The 22,532-nt window shown below is 41.1% G+C and overlaps 1 protein-coding gene across 2 annotated transcripts in view; it reads right to left on the bottom strand.

The window, feature by feature from the left end:
• The window catches only part of pld1a (phospholipase D1a), a 45,208-nt gene that overhangs the window by 13,530 nt on the left and 9,146 nt on the right, over window positions 1-22,532 (bottom strand). Inside the window, exons 1-15 of one of the 2 annotated variants that reach the window (XM_080012814.1) lie at window positions 21,270-21,342; window positions 18,031-18,246; window positions 17,049-17,218; window positions 16,319-16,461; window positions 15,732-15,843; window positions 15,041-15,106; window positions 14,313-14,371; window positions 13,251-13,343; window positions 9,833-9,985; window positions 9,221-9,370; window positions 6,525-6,608; window positions 2,982-3,063; window positions 1,773-1,883; window positions 964-1,149; window positions 104-317 (exon numbers count right to left, since the gene is read on the bottom strand). In XM_080012814.1, the coding sequence (XP_079868940.1) occupies window positions 104-317; window positions 964-1,149; window positions 1,773-1,883; window positions 2,982-3,063; window positions 6,525-6,608; window positions 9,221-9,370; window positions 9,833-9,985; window positions 13,251-13,343; window positions 14,313-14,371; window positions 15,041-15,106; window positions 15,732-15,843; window positions 16,319-16,461; window positions 17,049-17,218; window positions 18,031-18,214 (1,807 nt within the window). In that variant the 5' untranslated portion in view covers window positions 18,215-18,246; window positions 21,270-21,342. Of the gene's footprint in view, window positions 1-103; window positions 318-963; window positions 1,150-1,772; window positions 1,884-2,981; window positions 3,064-6,524; window positions 6,609-9,220; window positions 9,371-9,832; window positions 9,986-13,250; window positions 13,344-14,312; window positions 14,372-15,040; window positions 15,107-15,731; window positions 15,844-16,318; window positions 16,462-17,048; window positions 17,219-18,030; window positions 18,247-21,269; window positions 21,343-22,532 lie in introns of those variants that run through there. The other variant, XM_080012813.1, reaches the window with a different exon arrangement.

Genomic DNA, 22,532 nt, shown 5'->3' on the forward strand with positions numbered 1-22,532 from the left:
CCACTTCCCGACACCACCCCACCCACAGCAGCAAGCACAGTCATACAAGCATCATTTAATTGAATGCCACACTCCCCACACACACACGGGAACACCCACAGACCTGTGCTGTCGATGCTGCTGATGCTATCGGCGTGCTGCAGGGCATGTCTGTGCAGCCGTCTGGACAGGCTGAACCTGTTCCTGCGGCTCCGCCCGATCCCCTTCAGCTTGGGAAACTCTGCCAGCTCGCAGGTTGGGGTCTCGCGCCCGTTGCTATGGGAGACGGCGTTGGCGGAGGCCCCGCCCTTTCCGGACGCAGCGCTCGTGGAGCCAGACTTCAGAAGAAAAATAAATAACAAATTTTGTGATATATGATGAGGTAGGATGGGAAAGCTGTCAGTGTGTGTGTGTGTGTGTGTGTGTGTGTGTGTGTGTGTGTGTGTGTGTTCAGGAGGTCAATGCAGAAGTGCTTTAAACTGCAGTTCAGCTAATGGCCCCGAGATGCTGGCTTTAGAAAACCTCAGACTAAATAGATGTCAATGATAAAAGTCCTCTCCAGAAATGACTGTAATCGAATAAAGAGGACATTAAGAGGGTGATATAAAGAGGCTTATATTTGGGGGCTTGGCCTCTTCATTGACAGGTCTCTCATTCATCTTCAAACGAGGCGGGCGCTCAAGCTCTTTCTTCGTTCCACCTCGGACTATCTGAGGGGTTCCTCCAGACAGACCCTCGCTGCCATAATTGATAAAGCTCTGGCTCCGTCCTGCCAAGATGGCGGCGAGCGTAAACCCAAACTCCAGGCTCCAAATTGTCTCTTCAGAAAACCAGCGGTTGACGTGACAAAACGCTACGTCCATTTACTTGTGCGCATGTGTGTCCATGTGGGGTGACTTTGTTGATGTGTAAATATGTAAACAAAGTGTATGTGTGTGTGTGTGTGTGTGTGTGTGTGTGTGTGTGTGTGCGCGTGCGTCTAACCTGCTCCAGAGCCACGGAGCGCGTCACGCTCCCCACGTCCGTCAGCCGGTGCTCCCTGTCGTCCCAGCGGCCGTACGCCAGGTCGATGCCTCCCACGAAGGCCACCGATTGGTCGATGACGACGATCTTCTCGTGGTGCGCCCACAGGTAGACGGAGGAGGAGACATGGTCCGGGTGACGCATCACCTGGAGGGTAACACATGCAAACACGCACGCGTGTGCGCACACACACACACGCACACACACACACACACACACACACACGAGCAGTGTTGACGCTGCACAAATATAGACTTAACCACAGTCATAGTCATGGACTCTGAGTCAGTTCACAGAATGTTTTTGTTTCCAACACAGATCCGAGTCGGCTGCCAGTTAAAAGCTGCGCAACTTCCTGTCTAATTGCATTAGCGCGGGTGTAGCCAAAGCAGCAGTATTTTGGTAATGTTTTTGTTTTTAGTTAATCTTCAATTTTGATCGCCGACTATAGTGTGTACTACAGTGTGCAAGCCAGTATCTACTACAGAGTGCACTACACTGTGCACGGCAGTATATACTACAGTGTGCACTACAGTATCTACTACACTGTGCACTACAGTATCTACTACACTGTGCACTACAGTATCTACTACACTGTGCACTACAGTATCTACTACACTGTGCACTACAGTATCTACTACAGTGTGCATTACAGTATCTACTACACTGTGCACTACAGTATCTACTACACTGTGCACTACAGTATCTACTACACTACAGGTATACAGTATGTAAATATACTGTATCTGGGGAAATGGACCTCCATTTACCTTGATGTTTGGGTGGAGGTGTGTCAGCGTCCTCTTGCTGTATCCAGAGTTGATGCCCAGCGCCAGCTCCACCTCCTTGTAGAGCATCACGAAGATCCGCACTCCCTGTTGCTAGGGAAAGAACCACAGCAAGCAGCGGATGTTTCTGTCCATTCTCTTATAGAGGCGAGAAACAAAAGTAATCATCACAAAAGCACAAATTAGTCTAGTATCTATCTATCTATCTAGTATCAACCTATCTATCTATCTAGTATCTATCTATCTAGTATCAACCTATCTATCTATCTAGTATCAACCTATCTATCTATCTAGTATCTATCTATCTAGTATCAACCTATCTATCTATCTAGTATCAACCTATCTATCTATCTAGTATCTATCTATCTAGTATCAACCTATCTATCTATCTAGTATCTATCTATCTAGTATCTATCTATCTAGTATCTATCTATCTTTCTGCCTAGTATCTACAGTATTGATCTATCTACCTGTTGTTCTATCTATCTATCGTTCCACCATTCTATCTATCTTTTCTATAAACTTTCCAGACAAAGGCTCTCTCTCATTTCCAAACTTTCCAAATTATTTTTTTGCTTTTTTTTCTGCTGAACACTAATGTTAATATTAACACACTTAATGGAGTTTCTGGGGTTGTAGTTGGACACTCATCCATTCACTTTATTTTCAGTAGCGCTGAGTCCTACAAGTCCTGTACAGACCGAGATTGATAGTGTTCAATCACAGTAGTAATATTTTCTCGAGGCACCTTATTTATTTATTTCACTGTAACCTTATATATATATATATATATATATACATACACACACACACACACACACACACACACACACACACACACACACACACACTTTTTTTTTTTTGCAAAATTCATACAACAATTCACAATTCAAAGAGAACCAAATTGATGTTCTTTAAATATTTTATTTAATTTGTTATTATTATTATAATGATAATTATTAATATTGATATATATTTTTGATATTACTGTTCTGTATTGATATACTGCTTCATAACAGTTGCATTTGTATTTGTATTTTATCTATGGTTTGGAATCATTATTCATTCAACATATCAATTACATTGGAGGATATCCCCATCCTCTAATGTAATTGATATGTTGAATGAATAATGATATGACTATATTTTTATACAGTATTATACATAGCAGTCTTTAATATTCCGACTTACTGCTTTGCGTTTCAGGATGCAATCCAGCCTCCATCTGTTCCCTTCAACCACTGGTCTTTTCAAGAAGATCTCTGGACTGAGCCTAGAGGAGAGAGAGAGAGAGAGAGAGAGAGAGTGTGATTCTTATCTGTGTATATACTGTATATATGTACATATATATTTTTTTAAGTTCTATTCTATTTTAGGTAACCTTGTATATGTACTTTTTCACTGCAATATTAACCCTTTTATCATTTCTTTTTTGCGTTCCATTTGCTCTTGACAATGTGAGCGTATGTTTCCCATGTTAATAAAATGAAAATTGAAATGAAAAATGTATTTAATAGAGAGAGAGAGAGAGAGAGAGAGAGAGATAAAGAGTGAGACCAAAGAACTTGACAACAGTTTTCTTCCCAAACCTTGACAATATATAGTACTATATATTTAAAATCAGGTTATATCTTGAAAAAACTCTCCTTTCAGAAATGCGTTTCTCAGAATTGGTCATCCATTAGTTCCTTGTTGTACAATAACAACACATGTCTGTTAAACCATATAAATCCATGGTCTCATGTCACACACACCGACAGCCCATAATAAACACGGCAAGTGGTTATAGCTTCTGAAGCAGTTACTGTAGCAACGTCGTACATTCCCACGTTTGGATCCTTGGAACCAAAATAGCTCCAGTTTCACAAGGAGGACGTCCCAACACTGTCACACACACAAGGTGTTATATTCCCAACATGAGAATAATAAAAAGAATAATACATCAAGTCATGTGATACCAATAATAATAATAAAATATATAGAGATATATAATCAAATAAAATATTATAAATAATATAAATATAAAAAATAATTATGAATAATAATTCTTAATATAATAACAACAAAAATAATACATATTAATACATCATAAGACATATTGTTAATATATAATATAGTATGTAATAATGTACATATAACCAAAAATATAAATATAACAAATAAATAATAATTATTATAATTGTAATAATTCAAGTCACAGTGTACAACTCCAAAGCAGCTCCTCCAAAAAATATATAAGGAAAGACCATAAGTCTAATCATGATGGAGAGCTGTAGAACTGGTGCGAAAGATTAGATTAGATTTGCAATTCAAGAGACCTGACCCCAGATCAATAATGCATTACAATACATGAAAAGAATGTTTGTTAAACAAAGTGAAACAGGATATGTTGTTTACTGCTGTTATCTCATGATGAAGAGGTGTTGTAATTTTAATCAGTTCTGGCACACACACGCACACGCACACACGCACATGCACACGCACACACACACACACACACACACACACACACACACACACACACACACACACACACACACACACACACACACCAGTTGGGTTGTTCTATTCTCGGGTGTGTAGACAAGGCTGTAACTGGATCCAGTACAACTGTTGTACTGGCTTCCAGTGAATCATGTAATGTGTATCTATCGAGCAAGACAGGGTGTAGTGCAGTGTGTACTATGCCGTGTATCTATCGTGCACGGCAGGGTGTAGTGCAGTGTGTACTATAGCGTGTATCTATTGTGCGCGACAGGGTGTAGTGCAGTGTGTACTATAGCGTGTATCTATTGTGCACGGCAGGGTGTAGTGCAGTGTGTACTATAGCGTGTATCTATTGTACACGACTGGGTGTGGTGCAGTGTGTACTACAGCGTGCACTACAGCAGGCCTGCAACCATTTTGTCGTATTTTATGACCATTTTTGGTGCTACTACATTTTATAACCCGCAGAACCAGTTTGACTTGCAAATATGCTGACCCTTTCTTTTTGCTTTTTTATTTATATATTTATTTATTTATTTTTAATCGTCATCGTCATCATGTGAAAGACGAGGAGGTTAAAGCACTTCACTTGTGGGACTTTTTCCTTTAAAATAAAACGGCACACTGTTATTTCTGTAAATTGTCGATGTCTTTATCATTTAAGTATTAAGTATTAAGTTTTATCAATAATACAGTTAAGATGGAAAATATATGAATGTATTGTGGTGCATGTTGGTTTCAGTGGTGCGCCTAGATTTTTCAGTCGGGAGCACAAGTGCTACTAATGGAAAAAGTTAGTCTGGAGCCTTGTACAGCATGTAGTACAGCGTGTAGTACAGGGTGCACTACAGTGCGCTACAGTGTGCACTTATTGTGTATTACAGTCTGCGCCAGTGTGTATTACAGTCTGCGCCACAGTGTGTATTACAGAATTACAGAGTGCACTACAGTGTGTACTAAGTGTGTATTACAGAGTGCGCTACATTATGTATAAAAGTGTGCGCCACAGTGTCTATTAGTGTGTATTAGCGTGTACACCACCGTATGTGTACAACAGTGTGCACTACAGTCTGCACTACAGTGTGTATTACAGTGTGCACTACAGTGCATATTACAGAGTGCATTACAGTGTGTATTACAGTGTACACCACTGTATGTGTACTACAGTGTTCACTACAGTGTGTACTATAGTGTGTATTACAGTGTGCACTACAGTGTTCACTACAGTGTGTGTTACAGTGTTTTCTTCTGTTTTCCCTCTGGCTGTTATCCTCCAGGAACAGGTTCCAGTTATTTAAGGAGAGAGTTCACACCAGGACTGATTATCCATCAAAAAAGTTTCTATTGGGGCTGTCATGATCATGACATTGAGATAACTGTCATACAAATATTTACTTTTTTTCTGAGGCAACTCATTTACAACAAATTCCAATAAACAAATAATAATGTTTGAAAAATATTTTTTTTATAGTATAGTATAATAGTTTTTCCCCCATTTTAAGCCACGGGTATAAGCTGAAGCTTATAATAGCATAACAACTAGGGATGTACACAATCCAAATACATTGTTCGGGAAAGTAGAAATAACACGATGGGAAAAGATATTTCTTCTACCCAAAGTTTCCTGTTAGTATTCGGAAAAGAAAGCCATGATTGACATGTCTGTGCATCAGCACAGTATGTGTATGTGTATGTGTGTGTGTGTGTGTGTGCGCGTGTGCATGTGCGTGTATGTGTGTGTGTGTGCATGTATGTGTATGTGTGTGTGCTTGTATGTGTATGTGTGTGTGTGTGTGTGTGTGTGAGAGAGTTTTGTGGAGGGGGGTAAAATTAGAGTGTGATAAGGCTTTCATTTTTTGCCTTCGATAGCGGCTGAAATGACTGCTGAGTGGTGAAGGTGGATTGAGAGAGAGGGAGAGAGCGAGAGCGAGAGAGAGAGAGGGGTGGTTCAGGAGAATGTTAACGAGATGTGGATGGACACGGATAAGGACGTCTCTGTCCACCTCCTCTTGGACTGTACATATTCATATTACATACTTATGCAGCTTGTATTTTTTGCTTATATTTTTGCTTTGTTGTAAACTTTTTTTTTTTAATCTGATTTTCATTATTACTATCCCTTTTCTTTTCTTAAAAGAAAACCTCAAATGTTTTAGTTTTTCATCCTCCCTTTTCTGATTTCTCGCGTTGTTTGTTCCGTAGCCTGCGTGTGACAGATAAAGAACGTGAAATGTTGAACGCACTCACCACCAGTCTGTGATAAAGATCTCCTCCTTCGCTTCCTCCAGGGCGTCGGCCACGTCCTCCATGTACGTCTTCCCGTTCACATACCTGCACAACGGAGCATAATGCACAGGTCAAATCACCGCTTCCTGCTTAGCACTGTCTTCACGACCAAATTTTAAAGTGGTAATCCGTCACATCGTCTGCGCTGGGTGGATCACACTTCAAGTCCCAGTATTCAAATTTTAAAGATATGGACGTAGCGTATATTCATCCATATGCACAGTATAAAGACCACAACTCACTCGCTGCTGCTCACCCCGCCACCATTAATGGGAAAACAGCATGTAGAGGAGCCCATGCCAAAGTATCAACTGTGGTATTTTTTTTAATTTATTTATTTATTTTTAAACAAATAATACAAATGGTCACCACTCACGGATAAAGATGTCGGTTAAAAAAAATAATAATAATAATAACTTTCAATTAAATAAAAAATAAAATAACATTTTGTTTTATTGTTGTTTTAATGCTGTAAAATAAAAACGTTGGCGTGAATGAGCGTCGAGTCACTAAGCTTAGCGGTAAAACTTTGTTTGAATATTTGTTACATTTAATGGATCTTTCCAGCTAAATAAAGGACCAAAACAGATTTTTGGAAGAAAAAACTTGTATGGATTACCACTTTAAACAGCACATTTTCTTTGACTTTAAATAACACCACACTAGGCGTTTATTTTCAGAGTTTTGATTATTGTGGATTAGTGAGTTTTCTCATTACGAGTATCAAAACTTATTATGTGACTCGACCGAAAAATACAACACGTAATGGAAAATCTGAACACGCCTTGCCAGGATGGAGGGAAGAGTGGGAGGGAAACAAGAAAGGGCAGAGAAGGCAAAGAAAGAAAGACTTGGAGCTCCTTCTCCGACCACGGACTACACCCATATCCATGTCACCATGACAGAACTGTGCCATTAGCTCACATAACCACCTCCCCCTCTCTCTACCGCTCTCCGTCTCTCTCTCTCTCTCTCTCTCTCTCTCTATCCCTCCCTCTCTCCGTGGCAAAGAACTTTAATGCTGCGGCTCCCGGATAATTCACTTTCAACGGCGTCAGCCAGCTGAGGGGGAGAGAGAGAGAGAGAGAGAGAGAACAGGGCCGAGGAAGAAGCCAAAAGAAGACGTTCCAAATCCTCTCCACGGCCTACATTGCCGTCGTTACCACTTTAAAATTTGTGTATAACTCTCACCTTGTGTCTTCATCTCAGCTTTTTAACAGCCTTTGAGTTATTCCTAAATAAAAATTTAAAAAACAGTTTAATACAGTCTTACTTAAAGGGGACCTATTATGCTTTTCCTTATTCCCTGTCATATATATAATATTAAAGGTAAACCAGGGCTGGGCGATCAAACAATCTCAATAGTTTCCACAATAGAATTTTCCACGAGAACGATGATACATTTCTGAGATTTGTTTTCGATTCAGTTCGATACAGAGTCCGTTTTCCTCAACCTTCAAAAACACGACGCAAACAGCCCATCGTACAGAGCAGAGAAACAACCATGTGACGCGAACAGCCAATCGTACAGAGCAGAGAAACAACCATGTGAAGCGAACAGCCAATCGTACAGAGCAGAGAAACAACCATGTGACACCAACAGCCAATCGTACAGCAAGGAAACCCACAGATTCGGGAACTTTTCGGTCTGCTGTTAGATGACAAGGATGATTATATTATAGATTTAAATGTATATAAGATATATTTCTATATTGTTTATTTTATTATATTATATCTATTTTTGTTTACATAGGTTTTATTTTATTTATTTTGTGTTTATCGAATGAGAATACACTTAAAACTATATTGCGCATCATTATTATTATTATTATTATTATTATTCAATATACAGTATATTGTGATAATTATCGACATCGATCAACATAAAAAAAAAACACGTCATGGTTACATTTTTGACCATATTTTCCAGTCCTCAGGTGATCTAACGACAAAGTAATGACGGAACAAAACACTCAGGTTTCCCACCGCTCTGAACGCTCCCTTTTCAAAGGTTTTTTCTACTCCGCTTAAGATGACGTCAGAGCGTCACCGATTTCTACATATGCTCACCTGCTCCCTCCCGTCCGCTGTGCGTTTCTCCAAACAAAACCACTAAAAACAGTGTGTTTTTAGTGTAGATGTATTTGTTTTCTTTGTTTGATTTTATTTTCCAGCGTTTAGGTGAAAGAAAAAATCCCTGCGTGCGAGAGTCCCGGGGCGTCGCGGTGCGGCGTCAGTGTCTCCCACTGGAGCACGCCTGCAGCACGGCAACCAAAGTCGGAACAAACTTTTAGATCAGTCCTTGTAGACCTAATATGAGTGAAGATTCAGCAACTGCTTATTTCTCGCCTTAAATTAGGTCAGAAACAGATTTCGATGGACCGATAAGGCGAAATCAGTGAAACAATTAACGATTCAACTGGAAAAACTGAGGGGAAAGAAAAAAATATAACAAAAAAAGGAAATATATAAAAACATGTAAATAAAAAAGTAACGGACAACACGGAAAAATAAATAAATAAGTCAAATAAAAGGGAAAATTAAGGAAAAAAAAACATACGTTTGAAGGGCAAGAAAAAAATAGAGTAAAATAAAAAGATTAATATATATAGATATATGTATTTAAATAAACAAGACAATAATAAAGCACCCCTGACCATTTGGAGGGGATGTTCTCCTCCTCCCGAGCGAAGGAGCCGAAGCGGTGGTCTCGGAGGAAATCCTTCCCATGATTCCTCACGAAGCTCTCGATGCTCTGCCCCCACCAGCGGGCGTGTCTGTAGCTGCTGCACTTCAGCACCAGGGTCCTACCGACCAAAAAAACAAATAAAAAATAAAAATAAAAATGAATGAGGCCCAAAAGTCTACGTTTACGTGCTCAGTCATTTCGACAAGATAGCGGAAAGTTATTTCATATGAGAGTTATTTGAACAAGATGACGTCTTCCCTACGTCGTCCATAGTAGGAGCAGGGAGCTCATACCTGCCTGATCGACTAAAAACGCCCTTTTTTATGAGCTGGAATTAACTTTCAATATCTTGTTTTCTACGTTTATGAATATTTCTCATTAAATGAAAACAAAAAAAATGACAAGGAATGTCGTGCCTGGTTCAAAAATGTGGCTGGAAACTCTTTTGGAAACGTGATAAGGGAACCAATCATAAATCATAGCACAGCATGGAATGGAATGGAGATATTTTTCCCAAAAAGAACACGGTTGGCCGGACAGCAGCCAGGTACAAATACATACAAACAACCCCCACGCTGACCTGGAGAGGCTGTCGATGCGGACTCCGTGTTTGGTTTCCGTGTCTTTGGAGTCCATCTTGATGCTGAACTCTTTATCCACCAGCAGGACGAAGGAGATGGCTCCGGAGTCCGGCTTCATATAGAGCAGGAAGGAGTCCTTCACCACCAGCCACCTGCAGGACAAACACCATGGCTCTCCTTAAGCTTTGATGATGGAAATAACAAAATAATAACAATGATTGCAACTCATCGGGTAATGGCAGGGATACGCCACAGTACTTCAAAAGTCAGCGTCAAACACCGAAAGACTTGTTTCCCACCCCAGTGGTGCACACGCTGCAGGATTTCGCAAAGACTGGTGAGCACAGGGGCTCACGTCCTAAGATTCTCGCGCACACCATACGACTTAGCAAAGACCGTTGATCACAACATCGTGAGATTCTAATGCCGAGCTCAGACTACGCGATTCTGGCCTGATTTTGCGCTCGCCGACAGGTTGTTGGAGATCTGCGAGCAAAGCCCCAGATCGGAGGAAAACCACACTGCGCTCCGATGAGCGACGAGCGTTAGGTATGAACTGCACACAACGTGACGCCGGAAAGATATCGCGCAGGCTTGATATCCGGTCGAGTCGGGGTCCCCTCCCGAGTGACACACCGGGCTGCAGCCAATGAGAGCAGACACGGAGCGAGGGGGCCGGGGGGCAAGGAGAGACGGAGGGACGGCAGTGCACAGAGCATCAGCCAAAAAACACACAACATGCCTATTTAACTTTTCTTCTCTAGGTTTCTGTGGTGCGGGGATGGTGTGGTTTGGGCAGCCACACCTGTCCCGGGTCTAGGTGGCACCCAGGATGGGTGTGGCTGCATACCTGTTGCTCGTTGGTTGGTCTAACGGGGCAGAAGGCGCAAGCCCCATCCCCACACACGCTCACACACAGGAGAGGATCCCCGGTCATGACCTGTGTCCATCTGCTCCTGGGCTCGTTCTGTCGAGCCCCCTCTCCACAATAAACCTGTGTGTTCTCAACCCCATCGCCTGTGTCTCTGCGCCGGAGGGCCCCGAATACCCCACTTGGGTTGGCGTGCGGTAGGCCAAACTGCTACGGTTTCTAACACTTCTTATTTCAATTCCGCTTTTATTGGGTTAAACCAAAATAGATATAATGAGACACCAGTTATTACTATTAATAGCAACAACAAACAAAAATTCTGGGAATTTTCAAAGGCTAAAACTATTTGAAACAGAACAACGGCAGAAGCTATGAACACGGTTGAGGTGTCGTTTGAACCGGTGCGTCACAAACATCTTTTGGTTTAAGTTTCATTCACATCGATCCACATACAGAGCAGAAATTAGTGAAAAAAAAAAACCAACCCAATTCGACCCAAAGTTTCCAGGTGGTCGTGCTTGACCGACACACCACTGTTTTAGTAAACAAAATGAACGAGACGAGGTTTACAGTAAGAGGCTTTATGACGGCATCATACTATTTACTATAAATATCCAGGTTCTGGTTCAGAACGTCAAGTCGGACCGTGTCCGGTATGCGGTGGAGACTCCCCCGCGCTGTAGTGGTTAGAGATTACAAACTAGGCGTGTATGTGTGTTTATGTACCTTCTGACCGGGTAGATGTCTGTGCATCTGTTCCATTGATATTTTTTCACTTTAGGTCCCAATTACTTTGCCCGTTTAATGAAAAACACGAAAAAACAGCAGTCCCCCAAAAACTCGTGACCACGTTGAGTAGAGTCCACTCGACAGCGTGAGTGAGTGAGTGATGCGTTCAAGATCCAGCAAGGCGTCGGAAAAAGAGAAGACGTGATATGGTCATTACCCACAGAAATACCGCAACGCTTTTTGTATTTCATGGAAACAAAGGTTTTGAAAATGCAATTCAGGGAATGAAGTCACCACTAAAATAACGTAAGTTTGATTACCTTCGTAGACCCCCGTAAACCTGCGTAAATACTTCATAAGTGACGCACACGAGACCCAACATCACCTGCCGTCGCTGAGACTGCACATGTACGTCCACACAAAAAGCTAAGTTCTAACAATGACAAGGTTTGGTTTAAAGCAAAATATAAACGGTTGTTTCAAAGAAACTTCATGTATAAACATGAAAAGATAGAAGGTGTTAAGTATTGACAAATACTTCCATAATAATTCTAATGCCAAATGAATGTGAATGTTCCATTATATATACATACATGTTGTCTGCATTACAATATAGATAAGTAATCTATTCAACCAAATGTTCCAATTGTAGATTATTAACAGAAAAAAATACAATGAAGTAGTAATTCAAACTAACATTTATTTATTATGTTTATGAAATAACATCTATTTATTATTATTGTTATGCAAAGGAATTACAAAGTTTGTTTTTCTTATTGTTCCACAAGCCGGAAAATAGGCAAAAGTCTAAGACAATAAGGAAGCAATTGTCCAATTGTCCAAAAATCCAGTCCTGGAGGTGAGTCCAAGTCCAGCATGTTTGTAACTTTTGTAACTTGCGATGAGTTTCACAAAAACCAGAAAAAACTGTAACACGTCCCTGAAACGAATAAACCTATATTTCTGCCGGCAGCTTTATCCATAATAATAATAATTATCATTATTATTAGGTGTATAAATAGACTTTTAAGATCATTCCAGGAATTCCACGTGCACACAGGTGATCAGGTGGGTCGTCACGGAGCAGACAGGTAAGATTAAAGTTGAACTCAGAACTGGTTTGCAGCTGCAGCCGTCACCTGATAACAAGTTTCACTTCAGGGCAGTAAAACCGCCATGTCAGTCCAAATACTTGTGTGTGTTTATATATCGAGACAGTTTCAATTGTCCATTTTAATCACAAAAAAAAATCTTTGTAAAGATATTTTTGATCGCTTAGGTATGTTTTTGATATTCTAAGGTATCTTCATATATCTGTATTTATATTTTTAACAGTAATGTTAAAATTGTTACATTTTTATTATAGGTTATATTTACATACTGTGTATATACTGAATATGTTGTGGTTGTTTAAAAAAAATGTATTTCACTTTTTAACGGCCACCTTGTATGTACTGTATATTTCTTCACTGTGGCACATTTTTTAGTTTTAATTGTATGCTACACTTTTGTTGTTAAAGCACTTTGAAATGAATTGAGAGAGAGGGGCAGAGAAAGAAGAAGAGAGAGAGAGAGAGAGAGAGGGAAAGAAAGAGGTAGGGGCAGAGGTAGAGAGAGAGAGACGGAGGGAGGTTGAGATGGAGGGAGGGAGAGAGAGATGGAGGTAGAGAGAGATAGAGGTTGAGATGGAGGGAGGGAGGTTGAGATGGAGGGAGGGAGGTTGAGATGGAGGGAGGGAGCGAGAGATGGAGGTAGAGAGAGATAGAGGTTGAGATGGAGCTAGAGAGAGAGAGGTAGGCACAGTAGGGGTGACCCACCGTTTGGACCAGCGGTAACAGGCCTGGCTGTGGCCACAGCAGTTCATGCCTGGGATGCGATGTCCCCCAGAACGCTTGTGGATCATCCCCTCCCTGGAAGAGACACACACACACACACATAATGCATTATAATACATGAAAAGAAACAGGATATGTTGTTTACTGCTGTTATCTCATCATGAAGAGGTGCTGTAATTTTAATCAGTTCTGGCACACACACACACACACGCACACGCACACACACACACGCACACACACACACACACTTAAGTTTCCGTGTTTGTTGTTGTGGTGTGTTGTGTTTGTTGTTCTGGTGTGCTGTGTTTGTTGTTGTGTCTGTGTTGTGTTTGTTGTTGTGTTTGTTGTTGTGTTTGCTGTTGTGGTGTGTTGTGTTTGCTGTTGTGGTGTGTTGTGTTTGCTGTTGTGGTGTGTTGTGTTTGCTGTTGTGTTTGTTGTTGTGGTGTGTTGTGTTTGTTGTTGTGTTTGTTGTTATGTTTGTTGTTGTGGTGTGTTGTGTCTGTGTTGTGTTTGTTGTTGTGTTTGTTGTTGTGTTTGTTGTTGTGTTTGTTGTTGTGGTGTGTTGTGTCTGTGTTGTGTTTGTTGTTGTGTTTGTTGTTGTGTTTGTTGTTGTGGTGTGTTGTGTCTGTGTTGTGTTTGTTGTTGGGTTTGTTGTTGTGTCTGTGTTGTGTTTGTTGTTGTGGTGTGTTGTGTTTGTTGTTGTGGTGTGTTGTGTTTGTTGTTGTGTTTGTTGTTGTGTTTGTTGTTGTGGTGTGTTGTGTTTGTTATTGTGTTTGTTGTTTTGTTTGTTGTTTTGTTTGTTGTTGTGGTGTGTTGTGTTTGTGTTGTGTTTGCTGTTGTGTTTGTTGTTGTGTTTGTTGTGTTTGCTGTTGTGTTTGTTGTTGTGGTGTGTTGTGTTTGTTGTTGTGTTTGTTGTTGTGTTTGTTGTTGTGTGTTGTGTTTGTTGTTGTGTTTGCTGTTGTGTTTGCTGTTGTGTTTGCTGTTGTGGTGTGTTGTGTTTGTTGTTGTTGTGTTCGCTGTTGTGTTGTTGCTGTCTTGTCTTACAGTCCTTTAGGTCCCAGGTCGTGGACAAAAGACATCTGGCTGACATCGATGAACTCCATCTGAGAAGAAAGGATTAAAAAATAAACAAAACAGTGCTTTTTTGCGACATTTCCTCCTAAATGAATTATTTTAACTATCTTTCAAAATGTTTTAATTGTGTTTTAATTCAAACATGGGAATGATTCCCACAAAAACAATGAAGTTAAACTATGTTGACAGACAACAAACACACAGCTACAGCTAAACACATTAGAATGTAGCATATGTCAACACACAGTTTGGGATACAGTGGATATACACGTAGATATAACAGAGTATTTGTAAGGTAAAAACATGTTTTACAGTTATGTGATTGTTATATATAGTTATATGATACATCTCTATTATGATGTATATATAGATCTATATGACGTCTATTCAATCTAATATCTATGCTTGACAGGCAAGACATATTTTATTAATATATTAGTTTATTCATTTTTAGACAAAACTTTTTTCATATTATATTTTGTTTGTATTTGTGCCCTCTTTGTCTGGTTTTAATTTAATTTAATTGTAAGCACTTTGCAACAGTATGTTTTAAATAGTTCTTTACAAATCAAGATTGACTTTCTTACTTACTGAGGTAAAAAGCTAAGAATCAAACAGTAAAAACAGTAATATTAGGAATATTAACTGGCACTGGATAATGTTTAAATTAAATAGTTAGAACTTGTAGTTGTACTCACGGTGTGGTGGTATTTGCGGTACATGGCCATCCGCAGCAGTTTGTTCAGATAATCCTCCAGCTGTTTCTATACAACACAAATATGGAAATATTACATCTTTCCATATAAATATTTCCATTTATTTTCACTATATTCACATTTCCATATAAAACAAAATATGACTGTGCATGAAATAATACATGTTATTAGGGTTGTTATTTCACTTGTAATTGTTGTACATTCACGTTATGAAGCTTACCCCATTTAAAACCTACACTTACAAAGTTACACAGTTATTGTAGTAAGGTGTGAACAGGCCTCTGTATCCTATTTATAATTGATCAAATGCCAGCAGCCATATTAATAATGTTTCACAAAATGAGGGAAGGAGTATTTGCTGCTTATTCTAATCAGTATATGGTGTTTGGATGCACAAATTCTTAATCAGAACAGCTGAATATCCCCATTATAACCAGAATGCATGCACATGTAGACATACTGTATTATTATTATTATTATTATTATTATTATTATTATACAGACATGCATACAGACACAGAGGATTTTTTATTATTTATAATTAATTATTTTTCAAATATCTGTATTTTGTCCGTGTTGGCCCGTATGGAGATTAATCGTATTGATTCTGAGGATGCATGTTGTTGTCACGGAGGCAGGCGCCGTGGCACCGGCACGGCACAGGTCTACCCACCCTCCTGCTGGAGACCTGCTCGTCCCGCGCCAACTCGTCCCCTCCGCCCCGGGGGAGGGAGGGCATCTCCCTCACCTCGCTCTTCCTCACGCTCTTCCTCCTCACCGTGTGGCTGGGGGAGACGGAGGGGGAGAGAGATTGAAGTTTCAAAGTTTTAAAGTTGTTTTTTTTGTCCAAAGACTTGACGGCAAAGACAGGGTCATGTCAGGCAGAGCTTTGTGCCGCGTCACACTAGTGCAGACAGACAGACAGACAGACAGACAGACAGACAGACAGACAGACAGACAGACGGACGGATGGGTAGACAGAAAGACGGATGGATGGATGGACCGATAGTCAGGTGGATGGATGGATAGATGATAGATGGGTGGATGGATAAATCGAGAGATGGATAGATTGATGGACAGACAATAGACGGATGGATAGATGGATGGAGAGACTGATGAAGGGGTGGATTCTAAATGGATGGACTGAAGGATGGACGGATATATGGATGACAGAGGGATGACATAAGGATGGGCAGAGGGATGGACAGATAGATGGATGATAGATGGATGGACAGGGGGATGACGGGTGGATGGACAGACCTCCTGGAGGGCAGGGGGATCCTCATGAAGGTCTTGTAGCGCAGCAGTTCCCTGTGAAGCTCCATGAAGTGCTTCTCCTTCTTCTTCACCACCCAGGAGAACTCCCCGTGCCGCAGCTCGATCTTAAACACTGCCGGGAGGGACTGCGCGCGCACACGCACACGCACACACACACACACACACACACACACACACAAAACAACACAACATACGGACACAGAACAACAGAAAAACACACAAAACACCAATGGAAACACACATACCAGATGGAACACACACACACACACACACACACAGAACACCACATATGCCAGATGACACACACACACACACACACACACACACACACACACACACACACACACACACACACACACACACACACACACACACACACACACACACACACACACACACACACACACCAATGAAAAAGAAATCTTGAAAATTATAGAGTAAATACGACTTTCTAAAAAACAATACAAAGTAACTCCACCAAAGTGAAGGACTTGTGACATACTTCCTTCGCAACAACCCTCAGCGCCCTATGGTCAGGCAGTCAGGTGACACGGACCAGGAGGCATCGTGGGTAACAGAGGATTTTGATCAACTTGCAGAACAAGCTGTACTACTTCCCCTCTATCTGTGGAGCCCACTACGGGTTTTGAAAGGCGACGCTTCGGCTCTCAGAAGGCGCGGGGAGGTTCTGCGAGCGCCCGGCGGCCCGTACCTTGTTGACGCTCCGGTGGTGCGACACGTTGAAGCGGTCCTGGGCCGAGGTGAAGCGCTCCACCTCCAGGATCCGCGCCGTGACGGGGACGGTGGGCAGGTAGACCCTGGCGCTGGCCTCCTTGAAGCCCACCGTGTTGTAGACCGCGGAGAAGGGGATCCGGCAATCCCCTGGGAGAGAGAGAGAGAGAGAGAGAGAGAGAGAGAGGTAAGGAGGGCTGCTGGTGTGGCAGTGCTGGCTTCCAGATGGCTCGTCGCGGTCGCTTTTGTTCTTCTTTGGAGGAAGGAGAAGTACGTCTCTGTGCCTTAAGAAGTCGTTTCACATCCAAAAAAAACAACAAAAAACACACATACTGTTGCAAACAAACTGACCTGGCGTTGTGGGCTCTTTTAGGCGGGGGCCGGGGGCATGTTCAGGAGGGTTTTCTCGCAAACGGGTGAGATAAGGGTCCAAGTTGGCAACTTTTGGCTGCCAAGACTGACAAAATGGCAGCCGAACCGTAATCGTTTTCGAGTTGAGGGAGATCAATAGATCAATGGATAGATTTCCAAACAGACGCTGAGGTATTCCACGCTGGTTGACAACGAGGCAACCAGAGTGCACAGGATGGCAACTGGGCAACCGTTGGTGTCGAGCCCTGACGCTGTACCTTAATATTTATTTTAACGTTGTGATGCGTTTTCCTGAATGCATACAGTGAATACATACACACACACAAACACCTACAGAAGGTAGTTTCCATCCAGGTCCATTTGGTTTCCCCGGAGAAACTGGGCAACAGTTATTGCCGAGCTGATATTGCTCTAAATCTGCATGGATTATGATGCATTTTTGGTAAAGCATTTAAAGCACACACACACACACACACACACACACACACACACACACACACACACACACACACACACACACACACACACACACACACACACACACACACACACACACACACACACACACACACACACACACACACACACACCTAAGTTTCCATCGTAGTCCATCTCCTCGCCCTCCCCCATGTCCAGCTCCCTGGTGTCCAGGCTCTCCACCAGTTCCACCATCTTGATTCCCCGGCGTCCGTCCGGTGCGTCCACTGTCACCTCAGAAAGGTCAGAGGTCACAAGGTTGAGACGGCTGGCGGTGGGCACGGCTTTACCCAGCATGCCTAGCACTCAGCCCGCAGAGCAGGGCACCCCTAGAGGAGAGGGGAGACAAAAGGTTGCATCAGTCAGGGTTTGGCACCACCCGTCTCATGCTTTGCATGCTTTAAATTCTACTCGGTTTGTTGCCAAAATTAGGGACTTCCTGCACTGAGAACTGATGTCTCCAGAGACATTTAAATAAAAGTTGAGTTTGTGGCGTCGCCATCGAGGTCCATCCAAAAATCTGTCTTTCTGTGGTTAAAGTAATGAAAACCATCCTGTCAGGCAAAAAAATAATAATCATTCATTAGACTAGAATTAAAGTGGTAATCCATGAGGTCGTGCAGGTTAACCATCACTTCCCTTTCTCCAAAGTTTGTCTTCTCCTGATAAATCGATGAATTTGATTTGTTTTTCCTGGGAGATATATTTTTCTAAAATCTTTTGTGAATGTTCATGTTCATTTATCAAATTCACCGCAGCTGGCTCTCACCGGCGGACCCCGCCACCAACAATGTTAAACCGCATCTACAGGAGCACATGCAAGGACACAAACCCATTGGAGTGGCTGTTTCTGAAAAAGTTGTATTTATTTCTACACAATAATCTCAGGGATTTCCACTTTAAGGAGTTTAAAAATAGTGGTGTGAATCAGTGTTGAGGCACTAAGTTTGAATGTGTATGTTTTTTACACCGTCAGGAGGAATGAGGTCAGTGAGACCATGGGGATTACCATCACGAACATATGGATGCAAGTTCTAAAAAGAAAAAAAAATATATATATATTTTTTTTAAACAAAAATAAACTGAATCGGAAAAAAACCCAAAATGCAGAGAATGGAAAACTATTATCCCTAATACTAAACTTCCAACCAACGGAATGTTAATAACACACAGAGGACAGAAGTCTCTGAGGAGCAGCATTTAATGCAGCGTTCAATTTCCAAACCCAAAAATAATTTGTCATGATTGTCATATCCAAGAGGAAAAAGCTCACACTCCAACGTGTATGTATTTGCTGATTGATTTTATTGTACAAAGATAAGATAAAGATACTTTATTAATCCCCAAAGGGAAATCCCAGTGTTGCAGCAGCAATGACCTACATGACAAAACACACATAATGTACAAAAACACACGTTGTTTTTGAAGATAAAAAAATGAAAAATAAATAAAAGAAAAAGAAAAAGGCTACCGTATGGAGTGTTTAACCAGAAAAGAAAGCGCAATATAAACACAAGAAAATACAAAAAAAAACATCAGACGATGACCGGAGCTACTGCAATGGGCTGCGACTAACGCAGCGCCATCCACGTCACCAAGGAATCAAAAGGAATGTTTGGATCAATTGAGCCTTTGAGTTTATAACTACAGAAAAACATCTTTACAGCACGCACGCACGCACACACACGCACACGCACACACGCACACGCACACACGCACAACTCTGTGACGCCTCCAGGTGAGTGACGCCAAACCAGGATAGCAAATACACACACACAGACACAGACATATCACACACACACAGACACAGACATATCACACACGCACACAGACATATCACACACACACAGACACAGACATATCACACACGCACACATACACACACACACACACACACACAGACATATCACACACACACACACACACACACACACAGACACTGGAGGATGTAGTCATGTTAAACACATATTTGTTTCAGTAATTAGTCGCCTCTTGTGTCTGAACATGCCGTACCTCAGCAGGGCCTTTCAAAATGTTGACTAGAAATAAGAAAAACAAACTGAACAAGTGATGAGAAAAACAAAATAGAATCATTATCTGTTCGTTACGTTTCAGCCAAACGAGGTTCTTTTAAACATGCAAATTAATGTCCATGTCCATATCTCCATTTTAGGTTGAATTTTCTGGGCTATTGTGGGTGTATTTTTTTTTATTGTTTTGTATTTTAATATTTTTCAGCTTATTCTTATTCGCATTTCCGAATGATTTTATTCTTATTACTTTATTATTACTATTACTATTATTATTATTATTATATATTTTGCATGTGAGCTTCTGTAACACATAATTTTATAAAAGTATCTATCCATCCATCCATCCATCCAGGTCCACATCCACAGGTGCATTGTTAGTTCATTGTGTGTTGGTAATTTTTCTTGTTACTTGTTTATTCTTTAAGCTTTATAAATAGTTTCTTTGTGGTTGATATGTTCTGTTTATTGCTAATAATTAGGTTTTATAGGTACTTTTTTAGGTTTATTATATTTTTGGAGTGTTTTTTTATTTTCGAGTTAACTGTAAAGTTTATTGTATATTGCCATTTTTCTTTTTCTAATCCTTAGTTTCATAGCATATTGCAATTTTCTTTTTCTATTTTTGTTACTTTATTCTTCTTCTTATTATCATAATTATTCTCGCCTATCTTTGATGTGAGCACTTTAATTTTGTAGCATGGAATAAGTGTACCGGGGGTCAGCACCAGCACTGCATAAAGGAACGAAAAGGAATAAGATTCATTTATTCAGGCTGGAGAAATAAAATGAAAAGAGTTTGGGTCCAGATAGGGGAGAAAATATCTGCATCGGTATCGTTTCAGGATTGGTATCAGTGATACTCGAAATTTTGCGTTTTCATTAACTATAGCCACAACCATCAACATTTCAAGAAATAAAGGCTTGAAATATTTCACTCTACGTGTGATGAATCTATATAATATATGGGTTTCACTTTCTGAAATGAGTGACAAAAAATGTTGAACTTTTTCATGAAATTCTAATTTTATGAGATGTACCTGTCTATAGGTGACGTGAGCTTCCTGCACCAATTCCACCAATAAAGACTCTCGTTCACGACGACCGCAACCACTGGGGACGCGTTCAGGACAAGTACCTCATGAATATTCATATCTTGCCCAGAAAATAAATCCCCTGACGTCTGGACTTTCTCTTCTCCTTTTCCATAGCGGTTAAATAAAGTCATTTATTCTGGAATACGCATTTGCTAAATTCAATAAAACACTCCAGTATTGTCGCCGCAAGACGCTCCACTCTGCCTGACTCTAAAAGGACCTCACCGGGGGGGTCTGCCGGGTTGGGGGCCCCTCTGTTAGTCCATATGTTAAAACAGCTCCTTCCAATAAAATCTCGATGCCCATTCACACAAAAAAGAAAAGAAGACGAAAAAAGCGGCTGATAAAACGAGGGGGCGTGGCGCAGGGGCTCGGGCGGCGGGCACCTGCGCCACGCCCCCTGGGCATGGGCATCGCCCTCGCGTCGTCTCTAAAAGTTTACAAACTCCCTCTCCTCTCGACAGAACGGGGGAGAGGAGTGGCGGTGGAGAGAGACAGGAAGAAGGGAAGTCCTGTAGAAGAGCGATAGAGATAGAGGGAAAGGAACAGGAAAAGAGAGGGAGGGGGGAGAGAGAGAGAGAGAGAGAGAGAGGGAGGGAGGGAAAGGGGGAAAGAGAGACTTGACTTTTAAGGTTCCTTTATTTTCAGCAAGTCATGTCGCAGCAGCAGCAACTTGAGAGAGAGAGAGAGAGAGAGAGAGAGAGAGAGAGAGAGAGAGAAGGAGAGGTGGAGATGAGATGATGTAACAATGGTTTATGTTCTACATCCTTGTTCCAATTCCTGGAACATTTGTCTTGGAGGCAAGTCGAGGCATGATGGGTAGACTAACATCCAGACACACACACACACACACACACACACACACACACACACACACACACACACACACACACACACACACACACACACACACACACACACACACACACACACACACACACACACACACACACTCTGAATTGGGCTGAGTGTCATAAATGATACGTTATGATTTTATTATTTTAATGTATTTGACTTGAAGCGGTTCTCACAAGGAGGGTAAGACATGATGTAAGACATGAGGGTAAACACATCCCCAAAGCAAGACCCAGCACGCCGTCACACTGTGTGTGTGTGTGTGTGTGTGTGTGTGTGTGTGTGTTGTATATACTGTGTAGGGTTTCGGTTCATTTTTCTACCCTCTCCTTGAGGTTGAATAGATTAATTTTATCCATAATCTTGGTTAATAAGTAAAATATTAAGCAGGATAAGCGACTGCATTTTCAAGCAACATCATAACCAGAGTGAAAGAGTGTGTGGAATATGAGAATTTACAATATATATATATATATATATATATGCATTGTCTTTATTCTGTTTTTGCCAGGTTTATCATAATTATGTTGTGATTATTTACAAGTTTATTTTAGTTTATCATCAGGATTGTTTTTATTGTTTATTATAAATCTTTTATATTGATTGGATATTTACATTATTTTTTTCTATTTA

This window comes from Zeus faber, assembly GCF_960531495.2.
Source record: "Zeus faber genome assembly, chromosome: 13".
Lineage (NCBI taxonomy): Eukaryota > Metazoa > Chordata > Actinopteri > Zeiformes > Zeidae > Zeus > Zeus faber.